We start from the raw sequence: 19,101 nt of genomic DNA on the forward strand, positions 1-19,101 counted from the left end.
TCCAAGAGGAAAGTGGCAGCATTTTGACAGCAACTGCAGCAACACGACGGCTCTGTATTGTCTAGGTAATAGAGAGAACAAGTGGAATGAGAATGACAGACTGGAAAGGAGCCTTGTCCTACAGGAAGCAGTATGAAAAAGGTTGAAAGAGTAAGACCTGCTTCAAGCTGCTAAGTCATTATTTTCTTTTAAAATTATACATAAAATTATGTCAATCTTGGAAGAAACTAAGTGCTTCCCCCAAGATGCCTCATGGCAGCACTAAGCTCAGGCAACTGAACCTGCTATGTCCTAGTAACCAAGACAGCATTACAGCAGAAGTATCTTTCCATGAATAAGCTTCTCAGACAATTTTACCAGTATGTGAGGTACGATCATGTTTTCTTGCATTCAGTGACAGATATATAAATGTGACTTGCAGTCAAAATGTCTACATCAATATTAAAAATGGAAATTTCTCTTTCAGAAAGTATATGAGAGATCTTTTACATACATTTCCTGATCTCTCTGCACCATTCTAGAAACCACCTTATAAGCACCACAAAACTCAAAAGGTACTGACAGGGCTGCTCCAAGAGGAAGATGTAAAAAAGCTTTCTCCTTTCCTGGAACAACAGTCTCAGAGAGGATGCAAGCTAACCCACTGAAGCAGGAATGGATAACAGCCACATCTCCCAACTAACTGAGCCACAGAGGGAGCTAAGTTAATAAAGTGCATGCATGCCCGCTTAGTTTCCCAGAGGTCAAAAGCAATAAAGCCCTGCACAGGGCTGGGAGCACAAAATAGCTTTGGACTTTTCTGCTGTTCCCAAGGAGTAGGCAGGGGCTTGGTAAATGCACAGGTAGCAGCAGTACATGCTTGCAGCCTGATTCACTTGTTGGACAGAATCACAAATCCTTGAGATCTGAGGGGCTCACAGCAACATCCAAAACCAGGGCCTTGAATAACACAGTCACATACGCAGAGCAAACAATACACAAACCCCTTCTTCCAATAGCCTGGGTTGGGTTTTTTTTGGTTTTGGGGTGGGGGGGCAGGATATATGTTTGTTTTTTCAAACAGCCAGCTCTACCTTTGAAGTGCTTTTTCTAATGCATCTCATATGGGTCACTCTATTTAAACAGGAGAACTTCAAAATAACCCTTTTATCTCATTTCCCTACTCAGCATTTACACACATTTAAATCCTTCATACAGATCCCCTGGATACAAATGCAAAGTTACAGCACTGAGGTTCTGGAATTTATTTCAAAGTGGGGGCTTATCGCTCAGGATTTTTGAAGTAAAGCAAGGTAAGAGTTGTTAAAAAACTGTCCTGAACAAATGCAGACGAGTGCAAGGTATTTACTACTGTCAAGTAACTCAGTTTACAAGTTTCCAGCTCACAATCCCCACCCCATCTTTTTAAGCTCTCTCCTGTCCTAGGCAGCTTCCTTTTTCTTTTAATATCCATCTGTCTCTAGTTCTGAGTACCAACTCACCTGTCACTCTCTTTGCCTTACTTTACCCTAGAGATGCTGTAAAAGCAGCCACCGTACTCACCAAACAAGCTCTTCTTGAGGCTCTCACTTGACTCACTGGGTACTGGCCCTCCAGACCACCTGAACGATTACCCACTACAGGGTATGCGGACAAATAGATCTACGAGCACAACACCATCCAAGCATTACCTGTTTCAAAACTGCCAAGTCAAACTAAGCACAGACACGCACATTCATTCAGAAACAAAAAGTAGCTTCTGTGGCCAGTTATCATCTCCCCACAGTACTCAACAGCTTCATGAAAGAAAACATTTGAGAAAAGCAAACTGTTAACCATGCCTTAAAAGCCGGAAACCTTGAACCAGATTGCCAGTATGCTATCACTGCTACCCTAGTGTAATAACCATCACATCCTCATCTTCAACATCACCCCCATCCCTTGCTCATTTCGTCATGGCGGTCACGCATCAGCTCCTGTGAAAGCTAAGGCTGCAAAGCACCCTTGGGAGCAGAACAAACACCACCTGAGGGCACTAAACTCTGCATACGTCTTCCTAATGCTGCCACAGTAGAAACAATCACAGGAGTCAAAATGACACGAAAGGGAACTCATGCCACATCTGAGCACCGTGCCACAAATCTTTCAGCACTTACTAAGCACAGTTCACGTGTTTCTCAGCTACTATCTATATCAACCGGACTCAAAAAGCACACTTTTTATGGAGACTCCAAACCAAACTGACTTAAGGACAACACATCACCCTGAACAGGACATACAAAACCCAAATGGAAACATGTGAGCAGGTATAACATGGTCCCTAGGATACTACTACTGATCAGCTTTTTCACAACCCTAAAGCCACTCTGTACCAACCTGGCAACAGAAACAACATTAAATGCAATCTGCTCCCACAACTAAAACCCTTCTGCCACGCTGCTGTGTAGTGGCCTTTGCATAAATGGGGAACAGGCCCCAAGCATTCAGACCCATAAAATAGCTTTTACGAAATATGGTTTAATAAATTCTTCATTTCTGCTCCAGTGCCCTTCTCGCCTCTTCAGAGGTGAGAGAGTTGTGAGCAAGATTATTTAAGACGGACTCATGCCAAATACGGATCACTAGGCTGTGATACTGAGAGGAGGAGTCAGCTACCACCCTGTTCCAAGAGGCTCCATATGTTACTTCTGGAGCACCGTCTGGTCTGGGAAAGTGGAGCCTCAAGGGCAGTCAGGAAAGTTGTGAATGCGGTCTTCTGCTTTTGTATCACAGAGATGACAGATTGCGTTTTTTAGCTGGAATTTTGTTGTAAAAACAAACAATGGTTCATCACAATGTGCATGGCATGCACTGCTAACAGCGGATTAAATGTTTGAAGTTTGAATATTCTAGGAAAAAAACATCTATTTCCAGTGTAAGTTTTTGTGTGAAGAAACAACTCGAGAGAATAAATGGTAGAGGGAAGAGGAGGGAAGGAGGAGGTAGAATAGGGCACAGAAGCACAGAAGAGAGGAACAGGGATCAGTATTCAAATTAACAGGCAAAACCTTGCACAATGACGAAAATCTGCTATATTATGCATTCCCACAGGTCTTAATCTCATACTTATTTCAACTTTTCTGCCTCAACAGAAAAGAATGCAAGTAAATGGAGGTATCAAGAGCTCTTAAAACAACAACGCACATCCATGAGAAAGACACCCAGGGAGTATATGCACTTTTGTAAGAGTTCAGTAAAAAGAGCACTGGAATGAAATCTAATTATTTGCTCTTTCAAGCCACCCTGAAACATTCTGAGCTGGCACCAGTTCCCTCTAAGAAAGAGGTAAGCTCTGCCCATAACAGGAATTAGCCCCTTGCACAATCTGAGACAGTAGGAGATGGCAAACTACAGGTTCAGAATTTCTTATTTTTTAATGCTGTGACCCAATTGTGATTTCAGCAGCTGTTGCAAACACAAAACCCCAGATTATTTAGGGCAATGTGTTAAAAATTCAGCTTTCTCTGGAAACATAATTCCTGCTGAGGGAGCAATAGCAGGACACGTTAGCAATCCATGTGATTAAATACGATCACAGTTAGTATAGCCTCTATTTAGCTGCAAGCAAGGGGTTACAACAGAAAAGAAACACAATCTAAAGATAATTTACTAAGAGAAAGATACATTTCCTTACCAAAGTGCCTTGCTGTGGGAAACACTAATGACAAATGCCTCTCCTGTCTGGCCTGAGAGCGTACGCCCACTCTTATCCACAATGGTTCCAGAAATCTAAATATTAATTGAAAGCAGAAGAATTAAATTAACAATAAAAACAAGAATTTAAATGGCTAAAAGTCAAAGCAGAGGGACCTGTGCTGCACTGAAAGTCATGAGGCACAACTCAAACAGAAAAATTAAACCCTCTCCTACCTATAAATGTTTAAATATTTAAGGTAGGGGAAAGGCAAACCTTTGAGTACTCTTCTTTCTCTCTCTCCCCCCGCCTTGGGGTGGGGGAAGGAAAAAAGGAGAAGAAAAAAAAGAACCATGAACCATTCAGCAGCAGGGTAGTGTTAGTACTACAGTATCATTCTGATGATGGCCTCTGAACCAATCTGCAGTGGTTACCTGTTTAGGCAGCTATCAGCAGTGACAGCTCCTCTCCTGTCCTGCTCATCCTCCCTACCTCCCCCTTTAAGGTATTTCAGGTCTCAGGACTGATATTAGGTTGTTTGGTGGTGGCTGTGGGAGTGGGAGAGGGAGGGCTGGCTGTAAAAGCAAGTTACTCCTTTTGTCACAAGGGAACATCAGATGTTGCAACTTCATAGTGGAGCCAGAAGTCTTAACTTCTATAATCATACTTCTTAAGTACTGTACAGAGAGAGATCTGCAAATAATAAATAATGTCTTGACCCTAACAACTACAAAGTTGAGAATTCAGGATACATTTGTATGAGCCAGGAAAGCCTTCCCAAGCCTAAAAATCTTTCTTCCAGAAGATGGAATGAGTTCCATGAGTTGCATCCTCCATGCAAAGGTATTTACTTTACTTATTTACTCCAAAACATGCTTTAATATTGATGTTACTGGACGTGACCAGTGGAATCCTAGAGAGAGCTGTGCTAAGGGTTGTACTTCTCAACATAACCAAACTGGAAAGGGAGCAGAGAATGACGCAACCAAGGTCACCGACCACTCTGTTCAGGACAATGAAGACAAAAAGTCAACTCTAAGTAATCAGAGAACTCTCAGTGCTAACTGACTTGAACGATAAAAAAGTGGAAACTCAGTGCTGATAAAGTACAAAGTTGTGAGCACAGGAAAAATCCTACATAATGACACCTCCAAACTAGTCTTTACTGCTTGAGAAACTAATCTCAGTAAACAAAAGAAAGTTTTATGAATGCAATTTCAAAGCTTACTAGCAATAAAACATCATGAACTACAAAGAAAGAATGGACAAGGTAGAGAATGTCACTAGGCTATCATACAAGCCCCTGATGCCTGCACTTTGACTGCTGTACGGTATTCGAATTCCCCTCTGACTCAAGGAAGTGGAAAACAAAAAGCTGACAAGAATAATGAATGAATGGTATGGAGTAGCTAAACAGACAAGGACTCTTCAGGGCAAAAAAAGACAACTAAAAGAGGCTCTCACAGAGGACTATAAATGCCGTGACTACACAGCAAAGGGAATGTGGAACAGCTGCTCACTGTCACTCTGAAGAGACAAATGGCAAGACACAAAAGAAATTATCAGATGGAATGTCCAAAAGTAAGCAAACTTTCAAACCAGTGCATTTAAAAGCTGCAAAAGTTACTGACAGATTATTTTGCTGATGCTGGGGTCCCACACAGGTTTGAACATAGGTTCAAGGAAGGAGTAAACACATTCAACAAAAGGGTATGAACAGATACAGAAAGCATGGGCTGCAAACTGCAGAAAAGCAGAAGAATACATCAGGACTTTCAAAACAAGCTTATTTTTTAATGTATTTGTTCCTACACATTCATGACCGCCTGCTGTCAGTAAAAGACATGTCAGAGAAAGAATATGGAGTTAGACAGATCTTTTCTGACTTCAAATGGCCACTCATATTCTACTTGAAAACATGGCAAAATTTGCTTAATTTCATCCTTAAAGCACTGGTTCTCATTACCCTTAAGACAGCAAGCCTGAAAAAAAAATCATGATCAGACCTTTTCCTGTGGAAATACACAGAATGAGCACACACTGGAATGAAGTCTTTCCTTAGTCTTCAGGTTGATAAGCTGGACAGTGATACCCAAGGCTGATTTCATAAAGCCTTTCGTGTAAGAGTTCTTCCTTCCACATTCACGCAAAAAGGGGTACATATCCAAGGCACTTATTTCCTTTATTTCAAAACACTTTAATCAACTGCCATCTCAGCTAGTTCACAAATCAAACTCCACTATATGTGAAATATTAAATACTTACAAATATGGGTCGGGGAGCATACTCTTCCTCAAACAACGTCTGGAGTGCAAAAATAGCTGCCTATAGAAGAATAAGTTGCAAAATATTAATGGATGTTTTGAGAGTTCTTCAGCTTGTTGGGTTTTTTCTTTGTGTGGGTTTGCTTTTTTTAATATTTTTATGGCTGTTTATGCAACTTGCTACCTCATATTGCCTGCAAGAACTTACTACACTCAAGAGGTTTTACCCTTACCCCTAACATCTTCCAGATGTTCCAAAACACATTTTGATAACAAATAGAAAAGTACCACCACAGGGTAAACAAGTAAGTCCAAGACTATTATGAAACCCAAATCACATTGGCACGTACTTCTCCCTCATGTCTGCAGCACAACAAACCCCACCCCAAACGTTGTATGTAGCATTCTCAGTACACACTCACTGCCCTAGAATCTATTTAGACATGCAGTTTGCAAAGGACTCTAACCACCATAACCACCACAAATTTTAACAGTAAGGACTGCAGTGACACCTTGGAAGGTCCTGAAAAAATTCCATGCTTCCTTAGGGTAAGAAAGTTGCATGTGAACATGAGCTCCACACAATGTTAAGCCTATAGGATCCTAGCCAAACCTCCACGATGACTGGTCAAATCTGCACAGGACAAGTCATGCCACTGCACGTGTCAATCAGCCTGTGGCAAAAGCGCAAAGAAATGCCGCGTGCATATCCAGCCAGACTTTTCAACATAAGACTGCAAGACAGTTTTAAGCCCCCTAACAACTCCACCACTTGCACTGAGCAGTTTTTACACAAAGGAGGTGTCAAAATCACATGGCTTGTGGCATATTTCAACGTTATATTCCTCATGCTTTACCCTTCTAATCCCCTACTCCCAATTTTTCTTCTTTAAAGCTGATGGCAGAGTGTCAGAGTTCTCAAAAACCCACGTTTTAACAGGATGGTCTCACAAGCCTTCCCACACCTGCAATCAGATACACTGGACATTCCCTCTCCAGCGTGCATCCCAAACATCCTTTGGACAGACACGCTTACACTGAGAAATACGAATATCAGATGCATTTGGAGATGTTTTGCAATACAGCAGAGCTTCTGGGAATAAAAGGACAGCTGGCACAGACAGCCAGAAAGATACTAGTGGAACATACTAACGGCAAAGGAAAAACTCTGGAAAAGGCTGTTTTATCATTAAAAACCATCTACTTGCATTTTACCTGCTTCCTATTAACTGAGGAGTCTTTTCATATGAAAGCTATCAGCTACTGCTTACTAAATACAAGTACCATGTTGTACTATTTAAGGAAGTTCATCAAACACTTATATTACTGAGGTTTTTCCCCTAGGAGTCTCACCTTGGCATTGGCTGTATCAAACACTGTTTCCACTAACAAGATATCAACTCCTCCATCCAAAAGTCCTTTGGCTTGTTCCTTATAGGCTTCAACCACTTCATCAAAAGCTGTAAAACAGGAACGATGTTAATTTCATCTGGAGATATCTCTTTCAAGAGCATCACCTAAGTTAAGTAACTTGATGGTGATAAGTACTTACTTATGTTCCTGTAATCTGGTCTCTCCACAGATGGTGACACAGAGAGTGTCTTGTTTGTTGGACCCATGGCTCCAGCAACATATCTCTTAATTCCTAAACCAAAACACAGCCAAAAAAAAAAAATTACTTCTGGTTTTACAGTGACAGCCATGTCAATGTAAAAAACCTCAAGGACACCAAGGCACATGTATCATTCAGGGATGAAGAACTATAAAACAGGAAACACCTGCCTCAAATCAAGAGTTTGATCAGTACCAGATTACCCAGCACAGCTGACTTTTTTGTTTTAATTCTCCAACATTCAGTGTATACACACAAGACAGAAGAACATCTACAAAAAAAGGCAATCAGCTCAGTTAATTTTTCTTCTAAATATCATTTGTCTCTGACACAGGAAGCTTCGTTTGATTACTTTAAATGCACAGTATAGAACTGTCCTGGCATTTTTCACTAGATAACCTGATTTGAATATTCTGGTATGTGTTCATTAAAAAAAACCACCTTCTTTTAAAGCGTATTTCAAATCTTACATTTTTATTACGTACTATGAATCATATCACTAAGGTGTTATTTGGACAGCAGCAGCAGCACTGTTAGCTTGAAGCAGTTTGATGCCAGAACACAGGAGGAGATTACCACTCTTCAAAAGACAGCATTGTCTAGATCAGTGGGAATGAGCTATAACCCTCTCACATAAAGCTCTGAAGGTAAAAGACTGCACATTTAGAGATGATGGTCACATACTGAGCACATTCTAGTAGCTACCCAGTAAAGCCAAACCGGGAGACTTACCCTAGGAGTAACTGGTAATCCACATTTATCTACAATCAGCTATCCTAACTCTGTAGTACACAGACTTGTGCTGTACAAACCTAAGTAACTTACAACAGTCCCTGCTGAATTTGTTTTCTCTAAAACACATCTTTGAGATGTGTATTGCCTCCAGCCTAAAATGGGCAGGAACAGGACAGCCATTCTGCAGAACACACTAAGGACCAGATCCTGCAAGCATACTGAAATTAGCGTGATATGAATAGAGATGTGAAATTGCTACTGTGTCTAAAACGAAGAGTGTGCGTTTCCACAAGTTATGTCCCTGTGATACAAACCATGAAGATATCCTCTAAATAGCAACATTTCAAAACTACAAATATTAAAACAAATATTGCTTACCTGTCTGAGCAGTTACGTCATCTGCTGCTTTTCTGGCCACCTGCGCAGAGACTCTGTTTAACCGATACGCCTAGAACAATTACAGGAAATTTACCAAGTAACCTTTAGTTCAGTACAGCGTAACTCATCCTCAGAGAAATGCAACACTTCCATTCAGTAGCTTGCAGCACACTCTGAAGGCTCCCTAAGCCATACAAATACACATAGGCACTATTACAAAACTTCAAAAGGAACAGTTCTATACATCTCAGCAACAGAGTTACGTGGCAGGTCTTATCCCATGCACACCCTGGCCTACAGCTGCTAATCATAAAATTTCATTCTGTAAGGTACTAATTAAATCCTACTGAAGTCAACAGAAGCTGAAGACCAGGACTTTCAGGACAAAATTATCCTACTTTTAAATTCGCTTTTTATTCAGGTAGCATATTTCCAAGTATTTTCTTTCACATATTTCCCAAATTCCCAAATTTGAGAATAACACACAACATGCAAGAGGTATGACAAATGCAGGCTTGAAAGAACTTATACAAACACCAACACAAAACACACAGATAACATCCAGGAAAAAAGCAGTTCCATTGTGTAATTTGGTAAATTGGAAGGACTGAAGCGAAAAATCCCTGTTCACAGAACTGAGACATTCTGGGAATGCTCAAACAAAATCTAGGACAAATTATTATTGCCCGTGCCTTTATCAACAAGAGGCACACTATGACTGTTGCACACAGCAAGTACAGTTGTCTACAGCAGTAGAAATGAGCTACAACGCCATCACATGGCACTAGAGACAGCATGCAGTCAATAAACACAATACCAAAGGACTCTGGGACTAAGCTAATCTTGGCTGCTAAGACAAAAATCTTAATTAACATTTTAATGTGTAATTAGTTTAGCATTCTTACCAAATGCTCAAGGCCATAGTCAGCTTGTGCAACTCGGGTACTGCTGAAAGTGTTAGTTTCAATGATGTCAGCGCCTGACAGCAAGTATTCCTGCAAGACACAAAAGTAAAAAAATCTCCAAGACCTCCAGGACAGGGATCTGGAATGAAAGCAACCCAACTGTTTTGTCTCATTCAATTGACAAAAAGTCACTAAATCATCTCCTATTTCAAATCAGATCAAACTCTGAAGGCCTTACGCAAAGGGACATGGTCAAAGCAATAGAAGTGTTCCATGTGACCAGTTTTCAGAGTGTTAGTGTCAGCCACACTTCCTATTAACAGGTGACATATATAGTCACCTCCACCACTGAGTCCAGCACCTGGAGCACATTCTAGATTTTTCCACAGGGACATGGTGAGAGGCACAGAGTCCAACTGCCATCAGCAAGCAAGGGTTGCCGTGGGCAGACTCAGAAAAGGCATCAGTTAAACAACCAGAGGATCATAAAATTTAAACATATTGAAGGGAGCTGTAGAGCACAAGAGCATACTAGGATGGAATACAAGCTTAGGAGAACTATGCTTTGTGCAAACCACACTTAAAGTTTAACTAATGTCCCAGATTCACAAAACAATTAAGCCTTTTGCTCCAGTTTCTAATTCCCACAGAAGCAAACTCAAATCAATGCAAACCGAAATATTTTTGCAGATTCTAGTCTGTGTTTTGATAACCTCTACCAGTTGCCCTCCTCCCTCCTTAACTCCTCTTTTTGATCAAGTTAATGCTTAGGTGACCCCTGTGTATTCAAGGAAATTAAGATATTTCAAGTGCTATTAAGTCAAAAATACTGATCTGACCATTAAACATAAATCGCTCAGGTTTTCCTGTAAGAAGCAGATGAGTTTGGCAGGTTCAACAGTGCAAACAATGTCTTGATCCAAACAACAGCAGAAAACAATTAAATTTGATTTAAAACATATTTTGCTGCAAACTAATATTCCTTCTCTCAACTCCTCCTGGATGCATATGGAAACACCTACAAATAGCTATATTAAAATATACAAGTTCCTATGCATACACTAATAACCAAGTAATGAAGTTTCTGAAGGTCATCTAGACTAAAGAAAGATGTTAAATGTGTACAACTTTGTACTAGTTTTTGTTTAGTTCAGGTCTGTCATTTTAGCAAAATCCCTTCAACTTTACTGTCTACCACCATAGAAGGAAATAATATCCTCAAAGCAGGAAAATAATTTTTGCCTTTAAAAATACATCCCCTCTCTTACCATTGAATCTTACTCTGCCAGCCAAGGTACAGCTAACAGTTACTTTTCAAGTTACTTGTACCTATGAGATCTGACTCACTGGGCCATTAAAAAAAACCCAGGCAAACCAAACAACCATACGCATAGTGGGATTATGGTTACTTTGTAGAAATATTTTCACCTGTTATTTCAAGCTCTGTCCAATTCTCAGAAGAAATAAACACTGGCAGCTATAACATATGAAGTCACTACTCATAGCTCAGAAAGCACCTGACCCAAAAGTCGCTGCAGGCATGGGGACCACCACAGGTTTGTTCTTTTCTTACACTCCTCCTTAAGCACCTACAACTGGCAATTGGATGGATGATAGCAGGCTACCTGTGGTTTGACTCAGTACATTCATTCTCAAGTCACATCACTATTGCTCTGCTAAACATGCAAAATTCAACTGTTAAACCAGCTTATGCAATTAAAACCACATGGTATTATAAATTCCAAGGTTCACAACCACTACAGCTCAGCTGACAGTCTAGCAACTGAACTCAATGTACAAACATTTCCTCCTGCAATTTTTATAGGTCAAAGACACTGATTCTTTTCAACTTGTCATTCTTAAAACCCAAAGAATTACAGTTAGAATGTAAATATAAAAATACAGATTACACACCAAGTTTAACAAAAGTAAGCCAATTATGATTCTACTCAATGAAATATAGATCTTTTTAATAAAAAATTGAAAACACCAGAACAGGTGTGAGGCTTCAACTGAGTATCAGCTAGTTACAATGCTATTCAAATGCTCAAATTATTACAGTAAGACCTACAAATACCTGCAACTCAAGAAATACAAGACTTAGGAAGTTATTTTTTTAAAGTCTAATTGAAGATAGGTAAATAATAAAATCTGTTTGCAGATTCACAGAATATCTATCAACCCTAGACTGTTTTATTCTCTGGGCCACACATTAATATTCTAGAGAAAAACCAAGAATATGGAAACATGTACACTCATTAGGAAGCCCGTATACTCATTAACTATGGAGAGGCCTGCTTCAGGCTGCCACATTTAACAGCTCTTTAATATACAATTACAGAAACATCCATCTAGACTTCAGACATTGCCTACTTAGACACATTTCAAGTGCTGGTTGAGGAGGAGAAAAGGAAAGAAAGATTATATAAGTCAGAATCTACAATTAAAAGAAATGCATCATGGACATAAGTCAAAAGAGGGATTTAAAAACAACACTGCCTGGGTGACATGAGGAACAAAGACACGAATGCTGTGCTCATACAACCAGAACAGTCAAATCTGCTCACTCTCACATGGTTACCTAGCACTCTCTTCCCTATCCCCAAAAGACACAGGAGAGCCAGTAGCCTATGGCACAGAAAAGGGGACCACAGAGGCCAAATTCTCCTTCCTTCTCTTGCCAAGAGACAGAAATCAGAACCACCTACCTTGTGTATGTCACAGATTATATCAGGTTGAGTTATACTGAGAAGGTCATTATTGCCTTTCAGAGGCCTGGAATGATCTTTAAATTCATGCCCTCGGAAATCCTCCTCTGACAGGGCACGTTGCTGGATCATGGTACCCATACCTCCATCCAAAACCATTATCCGCTCCTGCAGAACTGATTCAATTTCATTTTCCATGCTTTTCTGGGGATCTGCTGCAAGAAAATAAACCCAATATTTAAGCAGCTTTGAAATTCCTTACCTATACACTTGTGCAACCTGAATTCTTCCCATTTAAGAAACAGAATAAAATAACTAATCCTCTACTGAAATCAAACAGTAATTGGTTTATTTCACCTACAGCTCCAATCACGTGATGTCAGGTAACAGCTGCATCTAAACAGAATTCAACTCAACCAGCCCTTCACTTAAGTACAGTCACCTGCATACAGTCAGCTGCAGAAACAAGAGTATCAGAAGTCCACAAAAGCATACAGCAAGCTCTCTATATCAGCTCGTCTCCAACACTGAAAAGCGTGATAATTTCAACTACAGCAACATTTGAACAGCAACGCAGAGCTGCCTCTTGGTACCAAACACTGGACTTTAAGTGGTACACAACTGCAAACGAGAAACCAGTAAACTTCATTTAAAAAAAAAAAGTCTACTTTAATTGCCTGAACTGTAATGACAGAGAAATAAACTGAGCAAGCAAAAGCCATTCTTCAATGGAGTCCCAAATCCACCTCCTTCTAAGATTAGAATAGTAAATAACAGTTTTGCACTTCTGTTAGTGAGCAAACGTCAAAATACACTAACAGGTAAGAGCCAGATTTTATTTTCTTTTGCACAAACACAAGATTTTCTCCTGCTCCACAACAACGCCAGAAGAAAACAAATGAGGCAAATCACATGCTAATTGTCAGATATTGGACTGGGTAAGTCTAACAATGACTGAAACAGAAAACTGGAAATTTCAGAGCTAGCATTAGGTATGAAGATGCAGTGTTGTAATGCTTTAAGACCCAAACAAAGCCCATCCCAAACATTACACAAAAAGACAAAACTATAAACTGAGGCTTAAAAAAAACAAACCAAAAAAACCCCCACATAACCAAAAAAAACCAACCACTACAAAACCCCCAAAACCCCAACAAAAGTAATCCTGCTTTTCCTCTTTAAAACCTATGCAGAATCATTTCAGAACAAAGACACACTTGCATGCATATAGCAAAATAATCAAACAGCCTCTATCAAAAAAACAATTTACAAGAGTGGGACCCCACTTATCTTTCACAACCGCATAGACGAATGATGTTTTATTCTTCATGTCTCTCCTTCATTCAGCTTGGGGTTACTCACTTTGAGTAAACACCTCTTTTGCATTTTAGTTATGCACTATCATCAAAACTCTTATATGAAATAATGATTTCTGAAGCACAAAAATATCCTTATGCCTCATTACAGCTTACACACAGTAGTACTGTGCTGGTTTTGGCTGAGGTAGAGTTAATTTTTTTCACAGTAGCTAGTACAGGGCTATGTTTTGGATTTGTGCTGAAAACAGTGTTGATAACCCAGGGATGTTTTTGTTACTGCTGAGCAGGGCTTACACAGAGCCAAGGCCTTTCCTGCCTCTCCCCCCACCCCACCAGCAAGTGGCTGGGGGGACACAAGGGGCTGGGAGGGGGCACAGCTGGGACAGCTGACCCCAGGGATAACCCACACCATATGACATCATGCTCAGCGTATAGAGCTGGGGTAAGAAGAAGGAAAGGGGGGGAAACGTTCAGAGCGATGGCGTTTGTCTTCCCAAGTAACGGTTACGCGTGATGGAGCCCTGCTTTCCTGGAGACGGCTGAACACCTGCCTGCCCATGGGAAGGCGTGAATGAATTCCTTGTTTTGCTTTCCTTGTGTGCACAGCTTTTGCTTTACCTATTAAACTGTCTTTAACTCAGCCCACGAGTTCTCTCATTTTTACCCTCCCAATTCTCTCCCCCATCCCACTGTGTGGTGCCTAGCTGCCAGCTGGGATTAAGCCACAACAAGTACCTAAAAATCACTGGTAACCACTAACTGATTTGACTTTTCCTTCTGCATTCTTGCAATCCAACTTCTGTTTTGACATCAGTACTGTTAAAAAAGTATATGCTGGAGAGAAGATGAGGCCAAGAGTAAAATATTACAAGGTTACATTTATACCAACACACTGGAAAAACCGCCCTAAATCAGATGTAGTCTCAGCAAGAAGTCAAATAAAATATGCTTTATAACAAATATGAAGCATTTGAAGGGAGATTAAACATAAAAAAGAAAGGCGCTCTCCTTTCAAGTTGAAAGTTTTAACGTCACACAGGCAGACTCAGCAAGTTCTTATAGAAGAGCTTAAACCTACTCACGTCAAGCCATCAAATTATTCATGAAAATAAAATCAGTCCTTGAGCTAAAGGCTTTCAGAGGCAAGACCCAAAGAATTATATCTGAAAGTGCGACTGCAATGCAGGCTCCCGTGGAGCATAACTCATGTGCTTTGCAAGAGCTACAGTCCAATGAGACATACTCATTAGCGCTTGCTTTTGCTTTAATGTAGCCTCTAAGTCAATCCCTTGACGCCGAGAGCACTGCAGCCCAGACAGGTGAGCCAGGCCATCAAAGCCCTCCCAGAACCAGTCTTCCTTTCTGTAGGCTGCTGTCCCTTTTACCTACGCGCTCCCCAGCTATCTTCTCATACATGCTGGGAAGCACACAAAGATTTACAGTCATCTGGTTTTAAATCCTGCACCTTATGTAGTCTGTTTTGCTGTCTTGACAGCTTGCCTCGCTGAGCAGATACCACTTCAGTGTACGGTTTTCTGCTCGCAGGAGCACAGATTTCTGCCTAATCTCTGCTCCCAGCTCTGCGGAGAGCCTTATTCTAAAGAAGCTTTCAAAATCAGTGGGTCTTCAGCAGCATCTCAAAAAGCTGCACAAAATATGGTGGGAATCATGACGGTGGCCATCAGTGCCAGAGGTACAGAGACTCTACACTTTACGTGTGGATGGCATAGCTCTAAGGCCACCAAAACCCAATTTACCTGTCCTTGCTACAGTGACACTTGACTCTTCTTCCATTAGGAGCCTGCACTACTTGAAGCCGTGTTCCGGCACACCGATGATGCAATTTTCAAGTTGGAAACAAAGTCTGCGGACAAGTCCAAAAAGAGCCCAGAAATCAGAGAGGATTGATACAATAAAGGCATGCAAGAAGGTGCTGAACTCTGCCCTTGGGAGAAAAGCCAGGAGGAGGCAGGGAGTGAGCTCTACTAAACAGTACCATCATGTTAATTCAGAATTCAGCTCACATAATTCCCCTCTCCAGCACAGACAGGGCACAAGAGCTTGTTACAGAAAAAATGAAAAAATGTTTGGAGGAAATCAGAAGCATGGAAAAATCAGGTCAGCTTTTTTTTTCTTTCTTTCTTTTCTTGTTTATAAAACCTGCTCCTATCTCTGTTCAGCTAGAAGTTGATGAAAAATTTATTTCATGAAGATCACTGGTGAGTTTTGAGAAATGGATTCCCTCTTCCTTTCAGAGGTGTTCAAGAGAAAAACTGCCTCTACAGCTATAACAGAAATAGTAGCAAACCAGCACTGGTAACAGGACCCAGGATCAATTACCTTGATTTTACACTCTACTGAAACTTAAAATATAAAATGCATTACCACAGAGTGTTCTAGGGCTGGAACTAGTTTAGCAGACCATAACAAGACAGAACAGAAGTGACCCAACAGCACTGGATTAAAAGCCAAAGGGATATGGAACACAGAATTAAAAATCCTAACACCCTACTTTACTTCCCCAAGGTAAACACTCTGCCTTGAGATCACCTGAACGAGGGAATTACTAGTCTGGAAATGGGAAATGAAATAATGAAATCAGCTACAACAGCTTTTACAAGACTGTAGGTGTTTCCAAGTAAGTTTGCATAGCACACAAGGTGTGCCTCTGCTACAGCTGTTCACCCCCTATCATTCTACCACTAACAATTATAAACGTTGTGAAAATGTTAGGTTACAGTTTGGTAATTAGGCAACTAAACACCTCAGGGGACAAGGCAAGATGATATTCCTTCATCTCCTTATTCCAACCCAGCCTACATACACACCATATATGCAGAATTAAGGGATAAACACGTTGTGCACAAGAAACAGGATTTCCAAGCTTGCAGTTTGCTTAAAAACATTCTTCTGATGCCTGCAATGATTCTCAAAGGGTGTTTTATTATTATATATGCACTTCTATTAAAAATGTATTCTTAGTATAAAATAGTCTGGCATACAAGTACTTGGAAAGGAATAAAGGATTGCAAATTGCTTCCAAAGCTTTTAATAAAGAACCAGCCCAACTATGACAGTATTACAGTATTTCTGCCACATTAATGTGAAAGAACACGAGTTGGAGAACTACAAGGAGCTATAGGCACTTACAGTACCCGCTATTTCCTATGTTGACCAGGTCCTGTCCTAACAGGCAACAGGGCCACTCCACATTTGCACATCCAAATTAGGCAAACCAGCATTGCCCCACACCAGCTCCAAGCACAAGTTTATCCACCATTCAAAAATCATTGTGCAATATGCAGAAACTGCAACAATAGTAGCTAGAAAGGATGCTCCTGCTATCAGCCTGCCACAGACATCTCACGACCACCTTAGCATTACCTGCTGTTTAATTAATTTAGTCTTCTTCAACCAGATGCCCTCTGGCAACACTAAGATTTTCCTGAACTGTAGCAACAGATGGCAGACAGGTCCTCCACATCACTGGGCAGCAGCACCCTATTGCTAAGGTATTTGTTACCCTGCCTATCCAAACAGAGAAGCACCAGATCTTACCATGTCACCTTGGGTACATTTTCCATGTCAGCACTTAAGACGTCTTAAGAACCATAATAGACAGACAGACACTTGTGTAGCCCATGCATTTAGAAAGTTAGCTTGAAAGGCAAACAACCACCACAAAAATCACTGAAGGCCCAGAATGACAGAGGAGGCCTAGTAGTTGTGTCCACTGTCTCTAGCTAAACACGATAAGCCCAGGCTCAGAAAGCTTCCTGTGTTATAACCACAACTGCCCACGTCCTGACATTAAACTGTTCACAACAGGTTATTACAGTTCATTACAGGCAGGAACCATGGGGAAACAAATCAGCCTCCAGACCAGCACGGTCTCACCTGGCAGCATTCCCTGATGCTGAGGGATAGGAAGAAACACCTTGCTCAGCTTCTCAACAGCCTGCTCCCGAACGCAGGTCCTTCGTACCACCGCCAGATGTACACACCATCATCTACTGCCTTCTACATGTTCAATGAGGCTCCACAAACACGCCAGCACACAATTTTTGCTTTCATCAACGGATAATTTTTCTCTAACTGCCCCCGCTTCTCAAGCTGTGGCTGAAACACCCTCCCATGTTTCCCATTTCACCCAAACCCATTCAGTTCTGCAGCAGCAGGACAGTCACTAGCCATGGCTTGACCTCAGACGGCACGGGAGAAAGGGCAGGGCAGGGCAGAGTCATCTTTGCCAGAGGAACCTGGAAAAACCTCAGACTGCAAAACCAGGTTAGAGTCAGCGCCGCACTCGGCCCTGCGGCGAGGAGGACCGCAGGCCTGTTTGACAAGCTGAGGGATGCAAGCCCGGGCTGATGCACAGGCTCAGCAGCTGGCATTCCCTCAGAAATTTTATAAAGGAAAATGCTTGGGATCTCTGTAGGGTAGCAGCACCACTGAAAGCAGCCACTGACAGAACTGTCCATTTTAAAATGCCGACAATGCTGATTACCTGCTAATTGTACTTCTCCTCTCTCCCAACCACTTGTTTAACCTGCGAAATGGCACTTCTGGCCGAGAGCCCCGCAGCAGCTGGAGCACGCCCCATCCCCACCGCCAAGCTGCCGCCTCTCACGCACTTGGGTTTTTATTTCTCCGCCTTAGCTGTGCCCGACGCGGGGGCGCGGGTGTCCTGGCACCCTCCGGACCCCTCCCGGCAGAGCGAAGCCTGCCGCACGGGACCGGCCGGGGGCTCCCCCAACAAGCGCCCGCCACGCCACGGCGCCTCCGGTCAAACGCGCGCCCAGCCGCCAAACGCCGTAAGTTAAACGCGGCGAATAACGGACCGCCCCCCGCCAGCACCCCGGGGGCGGCGGCACCGACGTCCAGCCGCGGGCAAACAGCAGAAGCCGCGGGGCGGGCGAGCCTGCCGCCACCTCGCACGCCGCTCCCTGGGGAGGGGGAGCGGCTCCCCACGCACCCTCGGCCCCAGCCCCCGGCCTCCGCCCCGCCGCCCGGGGAGAGGACGGGGACGAGGGTGACGCCGCCATCTGCCCCCCGCGCCCAGCGCTGGCACCCGTTACCCGGCGGTCGGGCTCCCGCCGGCCCCGTGAGCGCCATGCTGCCGAGACGTCACCTCCTGATGCGCCAGCTCCGCCCAGAGCGCGGGCAGGAAGCGCGGACTTGCCCGCACGCGGGGCGGCGGTTGCTGCCGTTGGCCCGAGGGGGAGGGGGGAGCGGACGGCGGGGTGGGGCGGGGCGGGTGTACCCTCAGCCGCCCCCAGCGGCGGGCAGTGCTGGCTGGGCCCCGCTGGTGGCTCGATGGGCGCTGAGCCGGAGCCCTCTGCGCCGCGGTGGGGGCGGCTGAGGCGCGGCAGTACCCGCTGAAGGCGTTGGAGCGGCGGGATGGCGGGCTGAGCAGTCGCCCGAGGGGCCGGTGTGCTTTGCCTGTGCAGTCTGAGGACGGCAGCTCTTAAACTTAGGGCTGGGTGGGGAGAGCAAAGCCTGGTCCTCTAACGCTCCTGAAGTTAAAT

General features: G+C 42.8%; 1 protein-coding gene across 9 annotated transcripts in view; it reads right to left on the reverse strand.

The window, feature by feature from the left end:
• Nucleotides 1-18,750, reverse strand: part of MTR (5-methyltetrahydrofolate-homocysteine methyltransferase) — a 52,856-nt gene extending 34,106 nt beyond the window's left edge. For 3 of the 9 annotated variants that reach the window (XR_012659930.1, XR_012659931.1, XM_075089424.1), the window contains exons 1-8: nt 18,652-18,750; nt 12,255-12,469; nt 9,547-9,636; nt 8,642-8,711; nt 7,469-7,561; nt 7,270-7,376; nt 5,918-5,977; nt 3,653-3,747 (exon numbers count right to left, since the gene is read on the reverse strand). Coding sequence is in view for 7 of the 9 variants with exons in the window: in XM_075089424.1 (XP_074945525.1) it covers nt 3,653-3,747; nt 5,918-5,977; nt 7,270-7,376; nt 7,469-7,561; nt 8,642-8,711; nt 9,547-9,636; nt 12,255-12,469; nt 18,652-18,688 (767 nt within the window). In the remaining 2 variants the exon portion in view is untranslated. Of the gene's footprint in view, nt 1-3,652; nt 3,748-5,917; nt 5,978-7,269; nt 7,377-7,468; nt 7,562-8,641; nt 8,712-9,546; nt 9,637-12,254; nt 12,470-18,207; nt 18,292-18,651 lie in introns of those variants that run through there. The other 6 variants (XM_075089418.1, XM_075089421.1, XM_075089419.1 and 3 more) reach the window with 6 other exon arrangements.
• Nucleotides 18,751-19,101: the final 351 nt, after the last annotated feature.

The sequence above is a fragment of the Phalacrocorax aristotelis genome, chromosome 3 (assembly GCF_949628215.1).
Source record: "Phalacrocorax aristotelis chromosome 3, bGulAri2.1, whole genome shotgun sequence".
In the NCBI taxonomy this organism is placed as follows: Eukaryota; Metazoa; Chordata; class Aves; order Suliformes; family Phalacrocoracidae; genus Phalacrocorax; species Phalacrocorax aristotelis.